General features: G+C 35.3%; 1 protein-coding gene across 2 annotated transcripts in view; it reads right to left on the bottom strand.

Annotated features, from left to right (window-relative positions):
- The window catches only part of UBR3 (ubiquitin protein ligase E3 component n-recognin 3), a 241,685-nt gene that overhangs the window by 23,338 nt on the left and 190,984 nt on the right, over positions 1-27,363 (bottom strand). For both annotated transcript variants that reach the window (XM_047085617.1, XM_047085616.1), the window contains exons 32-35: positions 20,984-21,087; positions 9,155-9,279; positions 3,889-3,996; positions 3,643-3,768 (exon numbers count right to left, since the gene is read on the bottom strand). In XM_047085617.1, the coding sequence (XP_046941573.1) occupies positions 3,643-3,768; positions 3,889-3,996; positions 9,155-9,279; positions 20,984-21,087 (463 nt within the window). The remainder of the gene's footprint in view (positions 1-3,642; positions 3,769-3,888; positions 3,997-9,154; positions 9,280-20,983; positions 21,088-27,363) is intronic.

The following is a 27,363-nucleotide window of genomic DNA, read 5'->3' on the forward strand; positions in this document are numbered from 1 at the left end:
GGCTAACAACAACTCAGGCAATAACAGATGTTGGCGAGGATGCAGAGAAAGAGGATCTCTTTTGCATTGTTGGTGAGAATGCAAGCTGATGCAGCCACTCTGGAAAAGAATATAGAGGTTCCTCAAAAAACTAAAAACAGAACTACCCTATGACCCAGCAATTGCACTACCAGGCATTTATCCAAGGGATACATATGCACTGTTTCGAAGGGACACATGCACCCCCATGTTTATAGCAGCACTATCAACAATAGCCAAAGTATGGAAAGAGCCCAAATGTCCATCGATGGATGAATGGATAAAGAAGATGTGGTATATATATACAACGGAGTATTACTCGGCAATCAAAAAGAACGAAATCTTGCCATTTGAAACTACGTGGATGAACTGGAGGGTATTATGCTAAATGAAATTAGTCAGAGAAAGACAAAAATCATAGGACTTCACTCATATGAGGACTTTAAGGGACAAAACAGATGAACATAAGGGAAGGGAAACAAAAATAATATAAAAACAGGGAGGAGGACAAAACAGAAGAGACTCATAAATATGGAGAACAAACTGAGGGTTACTGGAGGGGTTGTGGGAAGGGGCATGGGCTAAATGGGTAAGGGGCACTAAGGAATCTACTCCTGAAATCATTGTTGCACTATATGCTAATTTGGATGTAAATTAAAAAAAAAAAAAGACAAAAAAAAAAAAGGATGCTGCCTGTTACATCCACTGTTCAAAATACTCACTAGACATGTATTAAGACAATAATAGAAAAATAAATATTTGAAGGAAAGAGACAACATTCTCATTATTTTCAGATGATATGATAATTACATAAAGCACCTACAAGAATCAATAGGCAAACTATTCGAATTAGTAAGAGTTCAGCAAGTGACCAGTTACAAGAACACACCAAAATTAATAGTATTATTCTATACCAGCAAGAAGTAATCAGAGTGTCACAAAAATAACACATCATTTAGAAAGAAACTAAAACCATAAAGCCTTTTGGGTTCACTGTATGAAGAATGTTCCAGACTTTAAGATGACAATTTTAGGAGTGTCTGGGTAGCTCAGTTGGTTGAGCATCTGACTTCAGCTCAAGTCATGATCTTGCAGTTTATGAGTTCAAGCCTCACATCAGGCTCACTCCTTTCAGCACGGAGCCTGCTTCGGATCCTCTGTCCCCCTCTCTCTCTCTCTGCCCCTCCCCCACTTGTGCTCTCTCGCCTCTCTCTCTCTCTCTCTCAGAAATAAAGTAAACATAAAAAAGATGACAACTTAAAAATTCTATGAAAATTAAAAGAAGCCCTGAATGGACATATAAACTATGCTCAATGTCTTAAAACTACATGTTCAAAGCAATTCTCATCTAACATCTTGTAGGCTATTGGAAGAAAATTGACAAATTGATTATAAAAGTATTTGTGAGAATAAATATATCGCTAACCAAAAAAATTAAATGAAAGTGACACAAAGAAAAAAATGTGAAATCGACAAAAGTTAGATTACACAGATGACAGAAATCTAAACAAAAAGAGAACTTCTACCTAAAGTTGTAATCTAACTTTTCTCACTTCAGTTGAATATATCCATATCCAACAAACCCCTCAACTTGAATATATGCAAAATTCTTTCACTCAGGTCCCAGAGACTTGTTCCATACTTCCTCCTTCTATTAACTATACCAGAAAGGTTCAAGTCTCAGAGGCCCAAAACCCAAGTACAGTGTGACTCTCTCTTCTCCCTTGACTCCCACATGTTCAACTAGCTGTCAAATCCTGACTATTCCACCTCTGTAATCTTTAATTGCTCCCTATCCTCTTCTATTTCTATTATGTCATTCCCCAACTAGCTTTTCTGTTCCCAGGCCCCCCATTCCTCACACTCTCAAATCTGTCTAATATTAGAATGAAATTTCATCCTGAAATAAAATTTGAATCATGTCACATTTTTGTCCCAAATCTTTCAATGGTCCAAATTTCTTCATGTGAAATTCAAGATTCACTACAACTTCCCCTTAATGTATTTTTAACACTAAGTAGCACTGCTCCTTTCAGGCCTCCTAACTGATGCATTCCTTCCCTGTTCTAAGCATGTGCCTGGTGCTCTACTATAGGCATCACTGTACACCCAACCCCCAACCAACTTTCAATGCCCAGTTCAAGAGCTTCTGCTTCCAGATAATGTCCAACTTATGGGAGAAAAATAACTTCCAATAAAAACAAATGATAAAATAAACCATAAGGTAATAAGCATACAAAGAGCCACAACCTATGGCCTTTAAATGTGAAGAAAGAAAAATCAATGAAGTAGCATATTTTTAAAAAATTAATCTCCTGCATGCTTGAAGATGCTCAGACAGTAGTTCCCCCTTATCCCAGTTTTGTTTTCTGTGGCTTCAGTTACTGGTCATCAACTGTGGTTCAGAAACAGATGATCCATCTTCTGATATATAGTTAGAAGGTCAATAGTAACTTAACACTACATCACAATGCCTACACATCATTCACCTAACTTCGTCTCATCCTGTTGGTATTTTGTCATCTCACATCATCACAAGAAGGGTGAATACAGTTATTTTAAGAGAGAGACAGCATTCACATAACTTTTATTATAGTATACTCTTATAATTGTTTCATTATTAGTTGTTAATCTCTTACTATGCCTGATTTATAAATTAAACTCTATCATAGATATTTATGTACAGAGAAAAAATACATAATATATATAGGGTTCAGCACTATCCCCAGTTTCAGGCATACACTAGGAGCCTTAGAACATATACCCCATGGATAAGGAACAACTACTGTATACCAGAAGAAAACACTTTTAAGTTGAAATTTAAAAATAAAACACCTATGAAAGAAAATCTAATGGATGAGCAGTTTTAATTTATTCAATGTCCATAAATTCTGAATGTTTCAAAGACAAATGTATAGAGTTTATCTTGAATCATTTGAAAAAAAAAACCCAAACAATCCAAACTATTTAATGCAATGGTCAATTACTTAAGAGAGAAAGAACAATCAACTGCTTAATTCTGATATATTACAGGCTTTAAAGGCCATATATATGATAAATGTCTTAATTCCCATGGAATTAATATCAAATTCCCTGGAAACAGATGGGAGATAATGTCAGGATTATAATCCTATAAACATAGTGGTTCCCCATTCTGTCACTTTCTTGCCTACTCACATCAACCCACAGTTTTATGAAATAGGCTAAACCACTAATATATCCAAATTTTTAACTTAACTGGCTACAAACTGAGCATTTTCCTGTCCTAAAGTTATATAAATGCCATCATGTCTTCAGACAACCAGCTTTCTGATCAATGTAACTTTTAAAAGGATAGAAAGGCAGATGATGATCAATGATTAATTTATCAATATGATAAAAATAATGCTAAATATATCAATATGAATACTATGATCCTATTCAAGTATTGGGCATTTATTATCACTGATCTCATCTAAAAGTGCTCTAATATCAAATATTAGTAATATCATAAAAATGAGTGGATGCTAGCAAATACAAAAAAATAACATTAATAGTAAATGTTCTAAATATTTATTCCTTTTGAGTTAGACTAACATACACTTGCATGACAGTCCTGCATATAAATACTATCCCAAATTATACCTGGCAGCTAGGTAAATCTTCCCCAAAAAGGTGGTGCTGAAGAAGGCTGGTGATTCTGAGGAAAGGTAAGCAAAAGTCCTGTAAGTATTTTTCCATGGATTCAGGAGACCAAGCAATAGGGCTAACCTAAAGTCAAAAAAGAGAATTTAAACAATTCATTCTCTAATAGATATAGCTTAAAAATTATATTCATAATGGCAACAAAATCTAAATTTTTAACAAATAATCTCTACACCTAGAGCATACCATTGCACATTCCTGAGTTCCTTCTTCATGGTATAACTTTCCTTTAGACAGTTCACTTATCACAAAGCTCAGTAACACTTCATAAGACTTTTCTGCATCACATGCATTCTGGAATAAATGAAAAATTAGTTCCATCAGTCACTGAAAATTACAAAAAAAATTACATTGGAAAGAACACTTCTTAATAAGTAGGGGTATAATTATGACTACATTATTTTTCACACATGTAAACTTCAAGTCCTCCAAATCTATGTACCACAGCACACCTCTCGATTCGCAAGGAAACTGGGTATGGGATTAAAACTATTGCAATACTTCTTTAAAAGACAGACGTAAATTATATAATGAATGAGTAAACAAACATATGTAAACCATATATTTTGACTCAGTAATTTCCACTCCTGGAAATTCTTCCTAGGGAAATAATCTAAAATAAAAAAAATAACTAAACCCCCAAGACACTCACTGTAATACTACAATACTGAAAAACTAGAAATGACCAACAAAAGTAAAGCAGTTACCTAAATTATTCCATATCAACTCAATACAACATTTTATAAGCAGTGAATATGACATGACAAATTTGAGCTGAATGAAAAAATGTTTATAATAATGTGAAAAAGGCCAAAAGCAGCATATATACATACACTCATTATAATGTAAAATCATACACGCATGAAATAACACGGACCACAAACTTTTTCTTTAACAATTTCTGTCAAATTCCTTGAATGGGATTTCTTTAAAAAAATTAATGTAAAAATAAAATAGGACCATGTTGTTGTTGTTTTTTAAGTTTATTTATTTATTTTGAGAGAGAGTGCAAGCAGGGCAGGGGCAGAGGGAAAGGGAGAGAGAGAATCCCAAGCAGGCTCCACTGAGTGCAGAGACCCGTGGGGCTCAATCCCACAACCATGACATCATGATCTGAGCTGAAATCAAGAGTCAGACACTCAACCACCCAGGCTGAGCCATCCAGGCACCACATGACAATATGTTTAATAAAGAAAATCCAGATACATTAAATAACAGCTTATAAATTAAGCTTAATGATGCTATATTTTTATAAGAAAGGAAAAATAATGGCTATTTATAAATTCAAATTTATGTCAGTAAGTTTTTATACAAATGTTTCTCTTTATATTCACTGAGATACTGGAGGTTGTTTCAAGACACAATAAAGTATAGGGGCGCCTGGGTGGCTCAGTCGGTTAGGCGGCCGACTTCGGCTCAGGTCATGATCTTGCGGTCCGTGAGTTCGAGCCCCGCGTCGGGCTCTGTGCTGATAGCTCGGAGCCTGGAGCCTGTTTCAGATTCTGTGTCTCCCTCTCTCTGACCCTTCCCCGTTCATGCTCTGTCTCTCTCTGTCTCAAAAATAAATAAAAACGTTAAAAAATTTTTTCTTAAAAAAAGATACAATAAAGTATAAAATGGGCTACAGTAATAAGTTTGCTATGATGTCATTTATTCTACTCATTCACTATACTTTTTACATAGTAAAATGTAAGATTTGAGTACACACTATGGGATATATACGTTTATCCTGACCATCTGATAATCACTAACAGTCCGATCTTTAGAATTTGTTATTTGACGATCCTTAGTCTTCCCCTGTGTTATTATGCTCTCCTCATCTAGACAGTAAATCCCAAAATGTCAGGAACTATGCTTTGTACTTTATATATATCCATTTGCAGAACAAGAATTTGAGCAATAAATACCTGCTGCCTACTTAATAGAATTTCTTTTGGTACTGTTGGAATTTTTGACCTTGGAACTTGCCTAGATGTATCTCTTTTGGTAATCAGTTTTTGCATTATCTTTAAATTACTCCTCTGCTTCTTTTTCATATCATTCAGCCATGTAGTGTTATCATGTCCTGATTCTAAACTACAAAAACAGTTCTGATTCTACAACCGCACTCTTTAAATCATGTGACCCACCCCCAATGGGGGTTTAAATGGGTGATGGGTATTAAGGAGAGCACTTGTGATGAGCACTGGGTATTATATGTAAGTGATGAATCATTAAATCCTGAAGCCAATATTATCCTATATGTTAATTAACTAGAATTTAAATAAAAACTTGAAAAAAACACAAAAATTAATTTAATCAGAGTATTTTTTAAACAGAGTTCACTTAAACTCAAAATGTAGAAGACTCAAAAGAAAATATTACCATGATTTTGCACATATTAAAGTTTCTGGAAATATACAATTCAGCCTAAAATCTTCCTAAATTCAATATATTCTTCAGTAAAAGATACACAGAATACATAGCAACAGAAGAGTATTTCAAGTCAAAATACTTTCTAACTTATGGAAAAAAATACCCTCCAATAATAAGAAATGATGTTCAGATCATCCAGGTGAGTTATTGAGTGATAATCAGCTTTTAAGTCATTATTATCAAATATATTTTAAGAACTTTTTTTATACATGGCAAGTACTATATCAGATCAGAAAGTTAAATATAATGTACTATTCACTCTTTTGTATTGAGAATTCTTCTGATCAGATTGTTAGACAAGAAAATAGTTTTATTTCATACATGTCTTAAGAAAGCATATTTTTATATATGTAATATATGAATTTACAAATAGGCTTGTAAAGCTTAAGAAGAGGACTTAGGAGACCATGGATGAAAGACCTAGAAGCAGATCAAAAGAATCCAATGGGAAAGGTGGCAAAGGTATGCAGTTAATTAAAGAGAAAGATCAAGAGTTGAGAGTTGAGAGATCCAACAGTTATGTGTTGGGCAGATGCTTTGTTTAAATTACAGTAGTTCTTCAAATTTTGGGGATGACAGACACTATGGATATATGTTGGATGCTATCGTCCTACTCCCCAGCAAAACACCACAACACGACACGACACAACACAACACAACACAACACAACAGGACCTCAGATTATGAAATCCTGTTGTAAAAAGTCTTTTAAGAGAAATTTTAGTAACCAAAAGAACACAATTTATACTAACTATAATAATGATTATTCCAGCACAACTAAACCTTATTATCAAATTAACTCTAATATCCCTTTAAAAATACATACATAGTACCTATATTTTTATTGCCCTAGGCCAGATTACAGCTGGCAAAAATCTGTTTTCATTGGAATTATCAATACCTGAGGATAAGAAAATAGAGGGATAGAATTAATACATGAGACTCAACGAAGAAAGGAAATAAGTAAAGAAGTGGGGGTGAGAGAAGGAAGAAGGAAAGGAAGAAGGAAATAAAGAATGAATGATGCAGAATAGTTAAAAGCACAATGATGTATTTCATTCCTTGTAATATTGTTGCTATTATTTACCATCTGCTGTGTACCTAAATATTTAGATCTATTACAGAAAAAGCTAGTGACATGTGGCAAACTAACCAAGAGAAGATCATATTGTTTTTATTTGCTAAAAGCAATTTATATGGCTATAAACTTCTAAATTTATGTTCTGATAAGAATATGCCTTACATTAAATGTTTCATTAACTGTTTTTTTACATAGCTAACAATTATTAAATTGAGAAAGAAAATTGATAGAACAGTTACCTAAGTTAGTTCTATCATAGATTTACAATTGCCTGATTTTCTGTCATTAGGTCTCATTTTAGTAAACAATCAGATGAATAGATTTAGACCCAAATTATATCAGAAAATGTTTTGAATGTGTACTGTTTCATGATTAGACAGCTTACTAAAGAAAACATATGTAAACAATGAAGCAGCATAGAAACCTAATATACCTTATTTGAAAACTAACAATCCAAATATCAGATTACAGTGCAGAGAAATTGTAAGAATATTAAAAAAAAAAAAAAAAAGAAAGAAAATTGCAGAAGGCAAAATTATCCAAGAACAAACTAGGAACAAGGAGGAAAAATCACTAAGAGAAAAGATATATCCATTTTGAGAATTTAGAATAAGAGAATTTTAGAAATAAAGGAGCTCTTATAAATTATATGTTCCAAATCTCTCAATTACCTTTGAGAAAACTAAAGTTCGGAAAGTTTATGTCTTGACCAAAAAAATAATAGCTCTATTTAGTGGCAGAAGCTCAGCCTAGTATTCAGGTTCAGTGTCCAACCAATATCCCTAATTAAGACATTATGAGCTTGGTGGTGATACTATATTAATTTTTTTTTTTTTTTACACCAAATCATGGTTTAGGAGTAAACTAGTGATAAAAGTAAAGATTACATTGAATACATTTCATGTATTTATCATGGATTTTCTTTCCTTTGACATAAGTAGATGTGATTTTTTTTTTAATGTTTATTTTGAGAGAGGGAGAAAGAGCACAAGTGGGGGAGAGGCAGAGAGAGAGAGAGAGAGAGAGAGAGAGAGAGAGAGAGAGAGAGAATCCTAAGCAGGCTCCAGGTTGTCAGTGCAGAGCCCAATGTGGGGCTGGAACTCACGAACTGTGAGATCATGATCTGAGCCAAAATTGAGAGCTGGACACTTAACCTATTGAGCCACCCAGGCGCCCCATGATTTAAGTAGATAATTGGAACCTTTCAAAGAGGTTTGAACCTCTTGAAGAGTCTATAAACCAATCAAGAGGTTCAGTTAACACTACACTTACTATTTTTTCCTACCAACTTCCCCAAATACACCCTGAAGTAGTTTTCTTATTTTACCTACCTCTAAGCCAAACCACTCAGTCAGTTCTTCGGTTCTATAGTATCACATTTGTTCTCGAGTCACTGAAAACACTTACATTTAACTAAACTTGGACAATTTTTCAAAATTGTTTATGTAATTTTAACTTGAGAACTTTAAATTTGTAAGAACTTACACATTTTTTTAAGATAGAAAAATTAGTATTTAAAGAAGCATAATTAAGAAAAGGTTAAGATTTTTAAATTTATAGGTGACACATCAAAAGCCATCTTTGGACTGACTGCAAATAGGAGCAAGGAGAAGAAAAGACAACAAATAAGTAAAATAGGTAAGTCTGCAGACATTTTATTACTTACTCACTGCGTTGGTACAATTTTCATAACTTCTCTAAGTTTAAGGCTTACAAGCAAAAGCAAAACAAAACTGCCCAAATAAGAAGAGGCAAAGGCCAAGGTTTAGAGACAGATGAAGAAGACTTCACCATCCAAGGAAACATTTTTAACTTTAATCTGAAGGTGATCCATTTCCAGTGGAAATACTATTAATAACTCATTTTGCCTTTCAAACATCTAATCTCATTCATTCATATCTCCAACTTAAATGAGTTCACCAAACTATAAATGGCAAATTCAGACGAGACACTAACCTTTTTGAGAGCTCCCGTGTGTTTCCAGGCTAACCTATCTTCCTCATTGCATTTAACTGAAAGTGCCACAAGAGCTTGTGTGTATAGTAGGGTGAAAAGCACCTTCACAATGCAGGTGAAGTGGTCTAGAAGAGAAAGAGAGGATCATTATTTCTTTGGAATCTAGACATTTTACTCAAGATCATTTCACAAATACATCTTTCCTTGAACATGTAATTGGTTTTTGTTCAACACTTCACCTAATAAAATGAAATTATAAGGTGATATTATATTTGCTACCCACCTGATCTGAAATTATGAAAACAAAATTCCTTTATTCATCCACAGAATATGTAAATGAGAGGCATTTAGCGCAGCGTAAAGTGTGCTCTGTTTTAGACGAACAGAGTGCTAATGCCACTCAAGCTGTGTAATGTTGGCAAATCCCCTTCCTGATCATTATGTACTTAACAATGATGTCTGAGAACAGTGTTAAACCAACACTTCATCCACTTCTAGTATTATATAAACCTTATAAGGAATATCATATCGTATCATATTATATATAATACAAAACTTCTAAAGTTAAAAAAAAAAGAAATCCCAGTATTTTAGCCACTCTAATTGAGTTTTAAAACTCAATTTAAAACTATAACAATGCAAAAACAATATTAACAATACATAAAATGCCTGGTAGCTTCTGGCATATATTAGGTACTTAATAAATAGTAGCTTAAAAATCACAAGTAATATTTACATACAGCTAATAACTTAGAAAATTTCCTCAAATGTCTCATTCAATCCTCGTAAGTCTCAGTTGGACATCTGAGTTTCAAAATGATGTGACACTGATAACAAAGCTAATAAACATCCAGGTCTGAACTTGAATCCATATAGATGATTTTACTGCAGATTCAGTATTCCTTCTATTATATTATGCAGTTCCCCTAATAAATGGATACTACCATTTAGTCAGTTGCTGAGGTCAGAAACTTGTAGATATCCTTGATACTTTCCTATTTCATTCTCCCCACATGAAAAAAAATCACCAAGTCCTGTCAATTCTACTTTAAAAATATCTCGAGTCAATTCTAAAATCCTAGACCAGGCTTCCATCCTTTCTTGCCTATGCCCAAAATTCCAGCCCTAAGTAGTTGTGTTCAGGGTGCCCCAAGACCACTTCCAGGCTTGATGATTCACCAGGAGGGCTCACAAGACTCAACATACAGTCCTATGATTCATTATAGCAAGAGCTATAAAGTAAAATCAGCAAAGACAAAAGGCACATTGGGTGTAGTCCAGATGAAATCCAGAGTTCTTTACCAGTATTCTAGCACAGGGCATGCTTAACTCCTCCAGCAATAAGTTATGACAGACTGTGAGATATAGACACCAGGAGAGCCTGTTAAGAAATTGAATGCCCAAGGTTTTTACTGGGGGAAGTTCACACAGGCACCCTTTGCCTAGCACAAACTAGGTTTTTAGACTCCCAGGAGGAAAGCAGGTGTGTTCAGCATAAACCACTGTTTGTACAGTTTAGGCATAGTGACCCACTCCCATCAGTTCTGTGGACGGTGGGGGTGGTAGAGATCCTTCCAAAATCAAAGTTCCCAGATGCCAGTTAAGTGCCAACCTTGTAAGCAGGCCTTTCAAAAGTTAACAGGTCTTCTATGTTAAGTCTTTCTTGCACAGTGGTTTATGTGCATCACCTCTTAGTCCCCTGCAATCTTTTTTATTTTTATTTTTTACAGCCAGACTGATCTTTTTTTTTTTTTTAATTTATGTATTTATTTTGAGAGAGAGAGACAGAGAGACCAAGCAGGGGAGGGTCAGAGAGAGAGGGAGAGGGCAGGCTCTGCTCTGTCAGCACAGAGCCCGACACTGGGCCTGATCCTATAAACCAGAAGATCATGATCTGAGTTGAAAACAAGAGTTGGACACTCAACTGACTGAGCCACCCAGGCACCCAAACTGATCTTCTTAAAAGAAATATCTAGCATCCTTCTACTGAGTCTCTGTACAACCTGAAACACTCTTTCCTTCCTCAAAGCCTGGCTAACTCTTAGGTGACACCTTAAAGTCACTTCCTAAGGAAAATCTTTCCTGATTTTAAAATGAGTATGTGTGAGTGCATACACGTGCGAGCCTTGTCTCTTACTCATGTTGATGACTCGGGGTGGGAACTTATAGCTGAGCCAGCTGTGGGATTTTTCTAACTGGAGGTAAATGGAAGGTATAAAAATGTGAGTCTAGAAGTGTCACAGGTCATGTTCCTAGTCTATGGCAGACTGTCTAAAGTAACACTGAATAAAGCAGATCCATTAAGACAAGAAACCTAAGATGCCAGCATCCAAAGTTCTGGTTCTGGTCATTCCCAAGACTACCCTTAACTCCTACAGTTTGGTTATGTGAGTACATTAGTGCTCTTTCTTTGTGCTTATAAACTAGCTCCAAATGGATTCCTAAATGTCCTAACACCTAGGTGCTGAACATATGCCAGGATAAAGACAACAAGAACTTACAATCTAGATAGAGAGAGAGGAAGAGAGAAACAGAGGGCTACGTGCATACACATGGTATACTGGGAGAAAATAAGAGGAACTAACCTAATTCAAGGGCAAGGCATAGAAAAAAAAATAATAAAGATTTCTATTTCAGTGAGGAAAGTTAAGTCTTGAATGATGAAGAGAAATAAGCCATAATAAAGAAGGCAAGGGGGAAGGGAAAGGTAAAGAAAGGGGGATTCCAGATAGATGAAGCCATTTTTTGAGGGCACAGAAAAAGCCCAAGGTTTACAAGAACTGTAAACTGTCCAGTGTAACTAGAATACAAGTAGTGATTTTTGATAGATGAGGCTAGGAAAGCAATCTTTATTGCTGAAGATGAAAGGTTATGAACTACAGGCTATCTGTGGTCTACAGAGAGGTTTGGTTTGCTTCTATCCTATTTAGTGTTTAGTTACTGACATTTAAAAATAGGATATTTCTTATACAAGTCAAGAATTCCCCTTACTATTAAAAAAACAGGAAGATCTGACAACACTGGGGCCACATTTTTACATGCCAACAATGATTTGGAACTGAGTAGTAACTGTCCTCTTTGGCCAAGCATTCATTCTCTAGCCTCTCAGTCTCCTACTCCCAATTACATCAAACCAAAGACTATTTCACAAGTAGTCAGTATATAACATTATTGTTAAGAATGAATTTAGGCTATGAAGCCAAATTGTCTAGATTTAAATTCTGACTCTTCAGATCTCAAGCAGGTTAGTAATATACACTTGCTTTATTTCCTATTCTATTTAATGGAGACAATAATCTCATCTACCTTAAAGAGATTAAGTGAAATAAGGTTTATACCTAAATGCTTAAAACAGTGATTAGCAATGGCAATCAGTAAATATCTGGTTTATTTATCCATTTTTTTATTTTTAGAGAGAGAGTACGAGCTGGGAGAGGTGCAGAGGGAGAGAGGGAGACATCTTAAGCAGGTTCTACACTCAGTGCGGAACCCAATGCAGGGCTGGATCCCAGGACCCTGCGATCATGACCTAAGCCAAAATCAAGAGTCGGATGCTCAACCAACTGAGCTACCCAGCTGCCCCAATATATTAGTATTTGTTACTTGTTTGATATCTACAGGCATACAGACTAGGTAATAAGCCACTGAAACACTTTAAGCATGAGAATGATAATATCAGATTTGCATTTTAAAATGTTCACTGCTGCTTCTTTAGAAAAAAAGGATTGAAACAAGCCAAGACTAGAGGCAAGACAACCTATTAACAGACAGCAAAAGTACCATACCTGAGAAATTCGATGACCTGAACTACAGAAGAATGATGATGATGGACAGAATGAGTTAAATTAGAGAAGTATTTAGATGACAAAAATGATAGGACTTAGTAGCCTTTTGGAGGTAGAGAATGATGGTGTCTTTCATTGTATAACAAAGAGTAGACAGTAGCAGCACTGACTAAAATGGAACGACTGAAATAGAGGAAAAGAGTTAGTCTTGATGAGTAGAAAATGAATTAAGGAATTCACCAAGGAATTGTCGACTGCAGCTAGAGATTTGGGAATCATGAGAGAACAGGTGAACTGACACTATGGGAAAGAAGACAAAATTGAGAAAGGGACAGGAACTAAGAGACAACTCCAAAAATGGTGAGAAGAGCAGGTGAATAAAAAGGAGCCATGAAAATGAGTGAAAAAGAGATAGGAAGAGAAACAGAAGAGGATGGTATCATCAAAGTCAAGGAAAGACTATTTCATGACTTAATTGAATGTTTCAATAGAATGATGAAAATTAATAGAATTTGTCTACTAAGCACAACAAAATGAGGAAGTCATTTAATATTGCTCAGAAGTATCACTCATATATGACTTACTCCCATCGTAAACTACACAAATTTTTTGTTTGTTTAAAAAGAAGTGGGAGGCCTTGGTGGTTCAGTTGCTTAAGTGTCCAACTCTTAATTTCAACTCAGGTTATGATCTCACAGTTCATGAGATGGAGCCCTGCATCAGGGCTGTCAGCACAGAGCCTGTTTGGGATTCTCTCTCTCCCTCTCACTGCCCTTCCCCTGTGTGTGCATGTGCACGCGCTCTCTCTCTCTCAAAATAAACACTCAAAAAAAAAAAAAAAAAAAGAAGAAGAAGAAGTCATATATTTTAAGGAAATAAGAGCCAGTATAAGAGTAATCATAGCTTTTCCTTGTAGCAATGTACTAATTCCTAGTTTTAGTCATTTTATCTGCCTTGGTGATCATCATTTTTCAAGTATTTCAAATGGCAGTTTAAAGTTACAGCTTTTGCTTAAGTTCTCACATTCACTAACATATGTAACAAATATTTACTAAATGATTGCCACGTGAAGTCAATGTTTATCAGGGACTTGGAAGAAAACAAGGAATCACTCATATAACATGTACATTAGGTTTCCAGGTTGTTATCTTCTAAGGCTGCAACAGAGAACAAAGCCCTTCAAACCAATTATCAACATTTTAAAAGGAGAGGGAAATTGGATATCTACTCTCAGTCAATGTGCTTTTAAAACAACCAAAACCAAAAGCCCACCATCAAACCACCTGAATGTGAACAAAGGAAGACCAATACTTAACTTGAAATGCATTTAGAAGCAAACAGACCATGAACGATGGCACAGATTTTTAAAAAATTTTTTTCTTAGTGTTTTTATTTATTTTTGAGACAGAGAGAGACAGAACATGAGCAGGGGAGGGGCAGAGAGAGAGGGAGACACAGAATCTGAAGCAAGCTCCAGGCTCTGAGCTGTCAGCACAGAGCCTGACACAGGGCTCGAACTCATAGACTATGAGATCATGACCTGCACTGAAGTCGGACGCTAAACCGACTGAGCCACCCGGGCGCCCCATGATGGCACAGATTTTAAGTATTATAGAGCTACTACATGACAGGAAACAAGGGTGGGGGAACATAGTGCTGGGAAGGCTGCTTAATAATTAAAAAAACTGATTTCATGAGATACAGAGTTTGGTATGATAGAAATGTTAGCCTATAGCTCTTTAAAAAGTGAATTTTTCCTTAGAATCAAAAATGAAAATTACATTCCTTACTTCCTATTCTAAACGTCTGAGAACTGAAGTTTCTGACCTTCTAGACAGGTGCAACATCCACATCATTAGACTATTTGAGAACATGAAGTCATCAGTTTCATTATTTATATTTAAATCATCATTTTAAAAAGTTGTAAACATCATAACTCATGAAATGAAGACATTTTAAATAGATAACATGTGTAAATCTTTGCCTTATTTCTGACTTATTTTCAGCAAGATAAAAATCCTAAAAAAGGAATAAATAGTTCAAAGGGTATTGACATAACTGAGACAACAGCATGACTCTTTAATGATACCAATAAAATCTGATTCAACCAGATTCTCTCCCGTGGGTAATATATAAACACACAATGAGAAATTTTCAAAAATAAGATAATTAAATATTTAGTGAGTACCCTCTTCATGTAATGGCATTTTTGCTGGGTGTTATAAGAGTAATCCAAGGAACCGACAGTCTTCTGGGGTGATAGTGGCTTGCCTACAGGTACCATGCTTAGTGCAGGTGAGATAATTAAAACAAACAGGATTCAGATGCCTGCAGAAATTCCTTTCCCATAAAGTGTTTTAGAGTTAAGGTAACACAAAATACTCCCACTTTTTTAGGACAAAGTATAATATATGTAAAGTAACAAAACTCTTGGGGGAAAATCATACAAGTAAACAGGACACAATCTAAAGACTATATCAGACATTTTATTGTTTTCTTAAAATTACCATGAAAAACTTTTATAAAGACATATACCATTGCGCTACTTCAGTAAAGCACTTTGCACATATCCATATAAACATCAAATCTTCTCAATCTTCTCTTTCATGATCTGAGCTTCTAAGTACACATGTTCTTTCTTCAAAAAGTCTAGTCTCCAACAAAAATCAACTTGTGATGTGTTTTGTGTGATACGCTCAACTCTATTTTCTCTTTGATGAGTGAAGAACCCAAATAGTTTAGTAAGACTTTCTTTGCATTACTCAACAGCACCGAGAAAAGATCCCGAGTCCATCTAACAACTAATGAGGTAGTTAAAGCTGCTCCCTTGGGTATACTTCAGGGCAATTGTGGTTTGGGTCTACTAAACTGCCAACATTCTCAAAGAACATTATATAGAAAAGACCATAATATAAGACATAAAGATTCAAACCAAAGCAATAGCTTTCTTGAATTTCAAAATAGAAAATAAGCAATTTACCAGAAAATAAGACAACTGGATATTTAACATATCCAGTCCACAAACATTTACTGGGCATATTAGGTAGCAGGTAGGCACTAGGGATACAGGTAAAATGATGCAAATCCTAGAGGAATTGATAGTTTAGAGCAGGGGATTTAAAGAAAATCTACCATTATTTTCATGAGACAACTGTCAAAACAGAACTATAGACAAGATATTATGGGAAAGGGAAAAACGCATATTTAAGAGAAAGGCTTCCAGGAGAGAGTAACACTTAAGGTAAAAGTACCACTGACAGTTATTAATGGAGAAATGGCACAAATTTAAACATGCTCAAAACTCTCCTACCTTAAACACAAACAAAATATAGCTCCTTTGATATATCCACACATACCTTCTGCTCTCTCCCCACATTCGTTCTTGATAGTTCTCTCTGCTGTTTCCTCATTGCCCTGTCATTTCTCATCCCACTATAATCTACTTCTGATTCTCCAACTGCACAAAAGCAACTTCCTTATTTATTATTCCTTATTACTGCATATAACCAGGAGTCCTCAGGAGAATTTATAGCTAACTCATTTTTAGGGGTGAAGATCCTTTTGTAAACCTTGTTAAGGGCTATGGAGCTTCTCAGAAAAAAAATGCACATGTACATATAAAAATTTCCTATATCATTTTAGGAGATTCATGGATTCCTACTTTTGAACTCTTAAATCACAAATTAAAAGGCCTTGAAAGGAGGAGTTAAGATGGCAGAGGAGTAGGGGGACCCGATGCTTCCTTGTCCCTCTCAACACAGCTAAATAAATATCAAATCATTACGTGTGCCCCAGAAATTGATCTGAGGACTGAGAAAACAAACTGCACAACTAGAGGGAGAAAAGGCCACATCGTGGAAGGTAGGAGGTGTGGATTCATGATTTGGGGAAGAAAAAAATTGATGGTGCTGCTGAGGGGAGGAAGCCCTGATCAGAGAGGAGAGAAAGAACGCACACAGGGCACAGGGCACAGAGCACAGAACAAGAAAAAACCCTTCTCCAAAACCACACAGGGAAAATGAGAGGGAGTGATTATTCCATGTTTTTACAAGCAGTGGAGCTCAAAGTCTAAAGTTTTAGAAGTTTGGAGGCCCAGGAGCAGACAGCGTGGCCTGAAGATCCCCTGGGTCGCACTGGGAGAGACAGTTTGTCTTCCTGAGTGCATTTGAGAGAAGTAGCACTGCCTCTCTGGGGACAAAAGAGCCAGGGGGTACCACTGAACTGCCCTTTTCATTAGCATAGGAACAGAGGTACCTGCTGAGGACAGCTAACCTGGATGCCAGCTTTTTGCAGTGCTTTACCATAAACTCTAAGTCTCTGCATGTTCCTGCAATTGCCCTCGTGGGACAAACCACCACTAGTCACAGCGCAGTGAGACCCCTCCCCCAGAGGATCAGCACGGGCCGTTCTGCATCAGGTCCCTAAGATTTGGAGTTTTGAAACACAGCCTGCACACCTGAGATGCAGGAACACTGTGCCACCAAGTGGGCAGATGGCTCAAACACACACAGGGTGAAGGCAGGGACCTGAGAGAAGCCTGGGACACACACAAGGGGAGATCATATGCTCTTCTGTGAGGGCTTCCTGAACTCCCTTCTTGGGGGACTAGAGAGCTGGCTGATGCCATTTTTACCCCTGCCTGTCAGCACAGACAGACCAGTAAGCAGAATGGTGCTCACAGTGGAGGCTTGAGTGACTTAAACCAAGCCATGCCCCCCTGCATTCTGTAAGTGCTTTTCTTTCTTTCTTTTTTTAAACTAGGACAATTGTGCCTAAACTCAGAGCAGCAGTGGGCCTCCCCCCAGAAGACCAGCACAAACCTTGTGCACACACCAAGACTATTGACCACAGAGCGTTCCAAAGCTTTACCTCTAGAGGAAACAGGATTTAGCCTCCTTTAACAAGCATACCAAAACACAAATGGACAAAATCCAAACACTCCTCACTGCAGGCAAGGAGAAACTCTGCAGAGGACTGACCACAGCGAAAGAGCAGCCAATACACAACAGCAGAGTGCATACACCAGGAACATTTCCTGAAGCATGAGTTCCTGGACAGTATATGACCTCTTCCTAATATAGCCATTACTCTCAGGAGCAGGAAACATAACAGACTTTCCTCACACACAGAGGACAGAGACCTAGACAAAATGCCAAGATGAAGGTATTCATCCCAAAAGAAAGAACAGGAAGAGGCCATGGCCAGGGATTTAATCAAAACAGATATAAGTAATATGCCTGAACCAGAATTTAAAACAACAGTTATAAGGATACTAACTGGGCTAGAAAAAAAGTATAGGAGATACCAGGAAGTCCTTTACTGCAGAGATAAAAGACCTAAAAACTAGTCAGGCCCAAATAAAAAATGCTATAACTGAGATGCAAAACCAACTGGTTGTAATGACCACAAAGATGGAAGAAGCAGAGGAATGAATAAGTGGTATAGAAGATAAAATTATGAAAAATAATGAAGCCAAAAAGAAGAAGGAAAGAAAGATATTGGATCATGAATATAGACTTAGGGAACTCAGCAACTCCATAAAGGTTAATAACATTCCTATAATAGGAATCCCAGAAGAAGAAGAGAGGGGAATAGGAGAAGGTTTATTTAAGCAAATTATAGTTGAAAACTTCCCTAATCTGGGGAAGAAAAGACATCCAAATGCAGGAGGCACAGAGAACTCCCATCAAAATCAACAAAAACCAGGCCAACATAAAGACATATCATAGTAAAATTTGGAAAATACAGATAAGGGAAGAATCCTGAAGGCTGCAAGGGAAAAGAAATTCCTAACCTACAAGGGAAGACAAGGTTAGCAGCAGATCTCTCCTTAGAAACTTGGCAGGCCAGTAGGCAGTGGCATGATATACTCAAAGTGCTGAATAGGAAAAATACACAGCCAAGAATACTTTATCCAGCAAGGCTGTCATTCAAAACAGAAGGAGAGATAAAGAGTTTCCCAGACAAACAAAAACTAAACTATTAGTTCATAATCACTAAACCAGCCCTGCAAGAAATATTAAAGGGGACTCTTTGAGTGGGAAAGAAAGATCAAAAGCAACAATGACTAGAAAAGAACAAAGAAAAACTCCAGAAACACTGATTTTGCAGGTAATACAACAGCAGTACATTCATACCTATCAATATCACTCTGAATATTAACGCTCCAATCAAAAGATATAGGGTATCAGAATGGATAAAAAACAAGACCCATTTATATGCTGACTACAAGAAACTCATTTGAGACCTAAAGACACCTACAGATTGAAAGTGAGAGAATGAAGAACCATTTAGCATGCTAATGGACATCAAAAGAAAGCTGGAGTATCTGTACTTATATCAGACAAACTACATTTTAAAACAAAGACTGTAACAAGATATGAAGAAGGGCACTATATCATAATAAAGAGGCTCTATCCAACAAGAAGATCTAACAATTGTAAATATTTATGCCCCCAACCTGAGAGCACCCAAAAATATAAACCAATTAAACACAAACATAAAAAAACTCATTGATGATAATACAATAATAATAGGGGAATTTAACACCCCACTTACAGCAATGGACAGATCATCTAAGCAGAAAATCAACAAGGGAACAAAGGCTTTGAATGACACACTGGACCAGATGGACTTAACAGATATAATTAGAACATTTCATCCTAAAGCAGCGGAATACACATTCTTCTTCTCAAGTGCACATGGAACATTCTCCAGAAAAGATCACATACTGGGTCACAAGTCAGCCCTCAACAAGTACAAAAAGATTGAGATCATATCATGCATATTTTCAGAGCACAACACTATGAAACGTGAAGTCAACCACAAGAAAAAATTTGGAAAGGCCACAAATACATGGAGGTTAAAGAACATCCTACTAAAGAATGAATGGGTTAACCAGGAAATTAAAGAAGAAATAAAGAAACAGAAGGAAGCAAATGAAAATGAAAACATGACAGTCTAAAACCTTCTGATTGCAGAAGAGGAAAGTATATAGCAATAAAGGCCTACCTCAAGAAGCAAGAAAAGTCTCAGACACACAACCTAACCTTACACCTAAAGGATCTACAAAAGAAACAGCAAATAAAGCCTAAAGCCAGCAGAAAAAAGGGAAATTAAAATAAATATTAGAACAGAAATAAATTATATAGAAACAACAACAACAACAAAACAGTAGAACAGGGGCTCCTGGGTGGCTCAGTCGGTTGGGCAGCCAACTCCAGCTCAGGTCATGATCTCACAGTTTGTGGGTTTGAACCCCACATTGGGCTCAGTGCTGTCAGCACACAGCTTGCTTTGCTTCAGATCCTCTGTCCTCCTCTCTCTCTGCCCCTCCCCTGCCTGTGTTCTCTATCTCAAAAATAAATAAGCATTAAAAAAAAACAAAACACCCAGTAGAACAGACTAACAAAACTAAGAGCTGGTTCTTTGAAAGAATTAATAAAAAAGAATAAAATCTTGCCATTTGCAATGACATCAATGGAGCTAAAGAGTATTATGCTAAGTAAAATAAGTTAGCCAGAGAAACACAAATACCACATGATTTCATTCATATGTGTAATCTAAGAAACAAAACAAATGAGCAAATGGGAAAAAAAGAGAGAGACAAACCAAGAAACAGAGTCCTAATTATAGAGAGCAAACTCATGGTTACTAGAAGGGAGGTGGGTAGGTGGATGAGTTAAACAGGTGACAGGGATTAAGGAGTATACATGGGTTGAACACTGGGTGATGTATGTTAGTGTTGAGATACTATATTGTATGCCTGAAACTAATATTACTCAGTATGTTAACTAGCTAGAATTTAAATAAAAACTTTTAAAAAGTGGGCAAAAGACATGAACACTTTTCCAAAGAACACATCCAACAACAACCTTCATTTCATTGTCATCTTCTTTTAGACATAAGAACTATTTACTACGAATAAAAAAATAGTACAGTCATTTACCTCAAAACATTTCCAGCAGACTGAATATTTGTCCGCACTATTTTTAGAATATTATATATACTATATAATCTAAGAATCGGAATTATAAAGACATACCTTTGCGTAAGGGTTGTGGCATCATTAAGATCTGGATGAGCAAAAGGGATGTAACATCATGATAAAGAATTGGAACCTCAGGCTGTTGTTCTTCATTTCCCTGCCTAAAAAAAATGCATAATTACTTTAGACAATATTGCGTATCTTTTCTAATTCATTTTATATTTCACATATATGTCTAAGGAACAGAAATTAAACTTTCATAAACAATTGAGAAATCTCAAAAGAAAAGGTTAGGGGCCATGTTTTTTGCCTAAAAGTATAATCTTTTAAATCTATCTATTCCCTTGATTCTGCCTAATATGAAAAAATTATATACAAAATTTATTAGATCTTATTTAAGCAAACAATTGGATACATTAACTTGATTATGAGTCTTTCTGATCTCTTAGATTACAGAAATCAAATGAAGGATTAATTGGAAATTCAGAGGATTAGTTTCACTATAAATGTGGTGGCATATAGGACACTTGCTGTCACAAACTTCACACTAAAAAGTAAATGTTCATATTATTAAAAAGAACAGGTACAATTCGCAAACAAGTTACATTGAAGAGGCATGGTTAATATTTTTTTATTAAAAAGTTGTTTCAATTTCATGACTAACATAAAATTCAAAAAATTCTTTAACACTTTCAAAAAAAAAGATAACAGGCAGAACAAAGACAAAGTAGGAAACGTCAGCAATGTGTGGTACTATGAGGAACAGAATATATTCTAAAGCAGATCTCATTCTAGATCTGTTAAGAATTTTTAAAACTCCTATAGAAGCATACATTTTTTGATCTTAGGTTTAATTTTTAATTCAGAAAACAAAAGCAAATCTTAAGTTTCTAAAGAATTCAATAAATTCTGAAGCTATACTTCAGACTAGATTTGGGATGAACAAAAATTGCTCAACTCTTTTATTAGGCTCCATCCTTCAATAAATAGTTACTGATCACTTATTATACGTCAGGCACTGGAAGCACTGGCAAGTAAACCAATGCCTGCTGCTGTGAAGCTTATAACTGCCAGAGGAAGAAGACAGCTCTTTCAGTGTCTCCATTCTCTACAAATAACCCTTTAATTTACTTGCCTCCCTCTCTAAAGCTAACCTTCCATTAATGCTATGAATCCTATTTGTCTCTCCAATCTTTTTTAACAAGCCCAAAGTACTTTTTAAAAAAACTGGGAGGGAGGCACCATTTGCTCACCTAGTATTCAAATCCCCACCAAAATGGTTTTCCACATGGCCAACAATGATCTCTTAATTGCAAAATCTAGTGGACATTTTTCAACTTTATCATACTGACCCTTGACTTTGCATACAGTTGAACACTTTTATCTGGAAAATTTTCTTGGCCTTTTTGAAACACTCTCCTAGATTCTCTTCTAACTCTCTGATGACTCTAGTTTTCTTGACAAGTTCTTCCTCTGACTAACCTAGAACTGGTGCTGTTCCCCAAGGCTCCAATTCCCACTCTCTTTTCATATGAAGGACTCTTTTTGAAAGACTTCCTAAACCATAAGTTCAATCACCAGCTACACATTGATGACTTCCAAGTCTGTATCTCTAGCTATGAATCTCTTAAACCCACTACCTGAATATTTACAGTCTTCACTTGTATATCCAACAGGCAGCTAAACCTGAACATGCCTAAAACTGAACTCATGAACATTCTACTCTACTGCACTCAATCTCCCCTAGCCATAACCAATCTGTTCTTCCTTCTATGTTCTTAGTTTTGATGTGGCTTATTTATTATATCCTCTAGTATTTAGCACAATGGATATATTTATATACATTTATATGTATTTAGCACAATGTATAATTATAAAAATATAATGAATAAATAAGGTAGGATCTTAGGGATATCCCAAACCTATCTTCCCTTACTCACCCCATATTTAATTGGCAGTAAGTCCTAACAACTATCTTTATTCCTTCTTTGCCATCTCTATGGCCACTGACTTCTAACTATTCAATCTCCCTCAATTTTACGTTTTCCCAATTCATCCTCTACACTGTTAAAGACGCTGAAAAAAAAATTCCACAGAAACTGTATCTTGTTTACCATCATTTCCCTGATGCCTGGATTAAAACAGTTAATAAAACTAGCTGAATAAATTAAAAAATGAAAAATGAAAGGATTGCTGGATGGACATACAGGTGGCAAAAGAGACAAAAACTAGACAGTTAAGACTTCAGAGCATAAAGAGAGAAAATGCACTGAAGGAAGAAACATCATCGTAAATTATAAACTTAAGATCAGGGCCCTTGACTCCTACACATGTTTGTATTTCTATGGTTTTATCACAGTTACTTTAGTGAAATGAACCAAACGACTCAAAAGAAAACATGCCAAGAAGATGAAACCTGTTCCCAAAAAGAAAAGAGGAAAATAACACTGAAAAATCCTTACTAACCTATGGATAAAAAAAGAAAGTGGTAAGAAATTGGTCCATTAAAAACTATTTAGAACAAAAATGATTTTGGATTATTATACTGCTGCATTAAATCTAACAGCTGACAAAAGACTCATACTTAGAATTAAAAGGAACTTTGTGAATCCATTTAAACTAGCTCAATCTCATACCTATACAAAGATATATTTTACTGCATAAAAATCAAAGAGACTTAAGAACTTCTGTGTCACAACCTAAAGACTAACAAATTACAAAGCTTTTAGGTATAGAAACGAAATACATCTCAAATGAATAAATTAAATATAGTTTCTTAAAATAGGGATATTATAAGCAACTGAAAAGCTTAAAGGGCTTACATAAGTCTAGATTCTCATTTATTTTATTACGTTATGTGTCAACAATTTTTTTTTTGTAACAGAAGCAATCTTTCTCAAATTTACAGGTGAATTCCCTTTTGCTATTATTACTTATTTGCTTTTTTATTATTATCGCAATGACCTTCAAATATTATTTAAAATCAGTCTAAACCTCCAGATTACATCTTCTATTAAAGTTATTCATATATTCTTGTTAAAAATTTAGCAATCTTTACATTAAATACGATTAAGAATGTATAATTAAGAAATGTTTGAAAACTACAATGAAACAAAAAATGAATTTAAAAAATGGGGAATGTTCCGGGGTGCTTGGCTGGATCAATTGGTAAAGCGTGCAACTCCTGATCCCAGGATCATATATTCGAGCCTCATGTTGGGCTTAGAGATTACTTAAAAAATAAAAAAAGTTTAAAAAAATAAAGAATGTTCCTAGTTGAGGAAACTGTCTACTGTAAAGATAGCTATTTTCCCCAGATTCACTTATAAGTTTAAATAATTCTAATCAAAATCACAAGTGAAGGGAAGAGCTTAGAAAATGGCTCTAAAGATCATCTGAAAGAATAAACAGGTGAGAACAGTAAGGAAAAATTGGGAAGTATGGATGGGGGTCAAAGGGGAGAAAAAGGAGAGAATCTTAATCTAGATCAGAGATATACACATTATCTTCTCAATAAAGTAAACCAGCATGCTTCTGCCACAGACATAGGCTTGTGGGTCAACAGAACAAAGTGGAGAGTCCCTAATCAGAACCATAACATACAAATATCTAGCATATAATAAACAGGATGTAAAACTGCTTTAAAAATTAGCCAGTTCTTTGATAATAAATATTAACTCTTCACTCATAACTACTGATGAAAATAAATTCCAAATGGATGATATATTTTTAAAAATCATCCCATAAGAAAATTCTACAAAGAATATGTAAGTAGGTATTGCAAACCCCAAGGCAGGAAACACATTATAATACAGGTTATAAACGTAAACATCATGGACAAGTTTGGGAGGCATTCTAAGTATGAAAGCAATCAGAAAAAATAAGAATTATAAGGCCTGACTGGTTTGGCTACATGAAATTTTAAAACTTTAATATGTCAAGAAAAGTAATATAAAATTGAGAGACAAATGTATTTTGGAAAAAAGTTTCAACACCTATGAAAAAATAAGGTTTACTATTTTTAAGCCATAAAGAATCACTCAGATAATTTTTAAAAAATAAGATGCCAACAGAAAAATGGACAGATGTTCTAAACATAGAATTCATAAAAAATGTACACAAATAGCTAATAAACAGGAAATATTTAATATTAATATGAAGCTAATTTTACCAGAAATTAAACAAATTTCTATTACTTTGGGATCCCATTTTTTATCTATCAAACTAGCCCAAAATATGTTTTTAAAGTGATCATACTCAAGATGAACAGCAACAGGAATGACCCTACATTGCCAGCAAAAGCTGATAAAAGGGCACTCTTTTCAAAAAGCAATGCTGTACTACGTAACACAGTGCCTGACAAGCAGTGTGAATATTTATCAAATAAATGACTAAAACTAAAAAATATTTATATACTTTCATGTCATTCTATAGTTCTAGGATTATATCTGACATGTCAAGAACTGCTAAACACACCATCTGATATTGTAGAAAAGGAGAAACAATTTAAAAGATTAACAATAGGAATGAATAAATAATGTATGTCATCTAAAGAATTTTTTTAAGTTTATTTATTTTGAGAGAGAGAGAGTGTCAGTCCCAAGCAGGCTCTGTGCTGTCAGCACAGAGCCCCAATGTGGGACTTGAACCCAAGAACCATGAGATCACATGACCTGAGCTGAAACTAAGAGTCAGATATTTAAACAACTGAGCCACCCAGGTACCCCTGTCATTTAAGGAATTTTTAATGATGTGGGAATTTGGTTGTTATGTGTTAATTTTATTTATTTTTTTAATGTTTGTTTATTTTGAGAGACAGAGCGAGCAGGGGAGGAGCAGAGAAAGAGGAAGAGAGAGAATCCCAAGCAGGCTCTGCATTGTCAGTGCAGAGCTCAACATGGGGCTCAATCTCACAAGTCTGTGAGATGACCTGAGCTGAAATCAAGAGTCAGATGCTTAACTCACTGAGCCACCCAGGTACCCCAGTTGTGTGTTAATTTTAAAAAGGAGATTCTAAAACTGGTATAGTAGGATTCAAATAGTTCTTAAAAATTCATAATATATATACAGAAAAAAAGAAACTGGAAATAAATATCTCAAAATGTTACCAATGTTAGAGGAATTCCCAGAAAATAGTATTGATTCCCTGCCCTCATATTTGACCTCATTTTTATAGCTCATAAATTCATTAAATTGTAATAAACTATATATAGTAAGTGGGTTATAAGATTTTATATTCTTTCATTTTCTCCCTCACCATTTTTGCACATTCTAAACATTGTACAATAAATACAATTTTTATGATCAGAAAAAAATTTACAAAAACAGTAATAACCTGGAGCTTGTTGGCTACAAAGACAAAAACAATCATTCTGAGGACAGAGAAATAGATCTTTCCTGGCACACAGCAAGCAAATAATCAGAACAAATGAATGAATGGATATACCCTAATGTAGAAAAGAGAACCAAAACTTTTGACTGTGAGATTTAATACCATCATTATAGTAATTATCCTTTTGATACTTAATTTAAAAATACATAATTGTTTCAATTTTTTAAAGTTTTTAGATTATCTTTAAAATCCAGATCATAGGGGTGCCTGGGTGGCTCAACTGGTTAAGTGTCTGACTCTTGACTTTGGCTCAGGTCATGATCTCACAGTTCATGTCATTGAGACAAGCACTGGGCTCTGCACTGACAGCAGGAAGCCTGCTTGCAATTCTCTCTCTCCCTCCCTCTCTCTGCCCCTCACCCACCAGCACGTGTGCACAAAATAAACATTAAAAAAAAATACAGATTATAAAAACTGTATACTACTAACTCTATGGATAAGAAGAAATGGATGGTTAGAGTTAATAGGCCTGATTTTCCATTTTTTAAAACCAAAGCCATTATCAACACAATGAAATTAAAAAGAAACAAAGAAAAAACTTTCATGAGGATTACAGAAAAAAATTTATATGAGAAACCTATATCATTAGACATAGAATGTTATTTTAGTAAAGTATTAAAAGTGAGAAAATAGGGGCGCCTGGGTGGCGCAGTCGGTTAAGCGTCCGACTTCAGCCAGGTCACTATCTCGCGGTCCGGGAGTTCGAGCCCCGCGTCAGGCTCTGGGCTGATGGCTCAGAGCCTGGAGCCTGTTTCCGATTCTGTGTCTCCCTCTCTCTCTGCCCCTCCCCCGTTCATGCTCTGTCTCTCTCTGTCCCAAAAATAAATAAACGTTGAAAAAAAATTAAAAAAAAAAAAAAGTGAGAAAATAGAAAAAGATATTTCAATCTTTTAAAATCTAATATATAGATAGGAAACACATATATCATATTATATAATCAACTATAATATTACAAGTTAGTGAACTAATGAACCATAAAAATGAGAACAAATATAGGGGGGAAGAATCAATGGGATTTTCCAATAATTGCTCAGATTTCTTCTTA

This window comes from Lynx rufus, unplaced genomic scaffold, assembly GCF_022079265.1.
Source record: "Lynx rufus isolate CCGP_SWC_20201006 ecotype Redwood Valley unplaced genomic scaffold, mLynRuf1.p SCAF_2, whole genome shotgun sequence".
Classification (NCBI taxonomy): domain Eukaryota; kingdom Metazoa; phylum Chordata; class Mammalia; order Carnivora; family Felidae; genus Lynx; species Lynx rufus.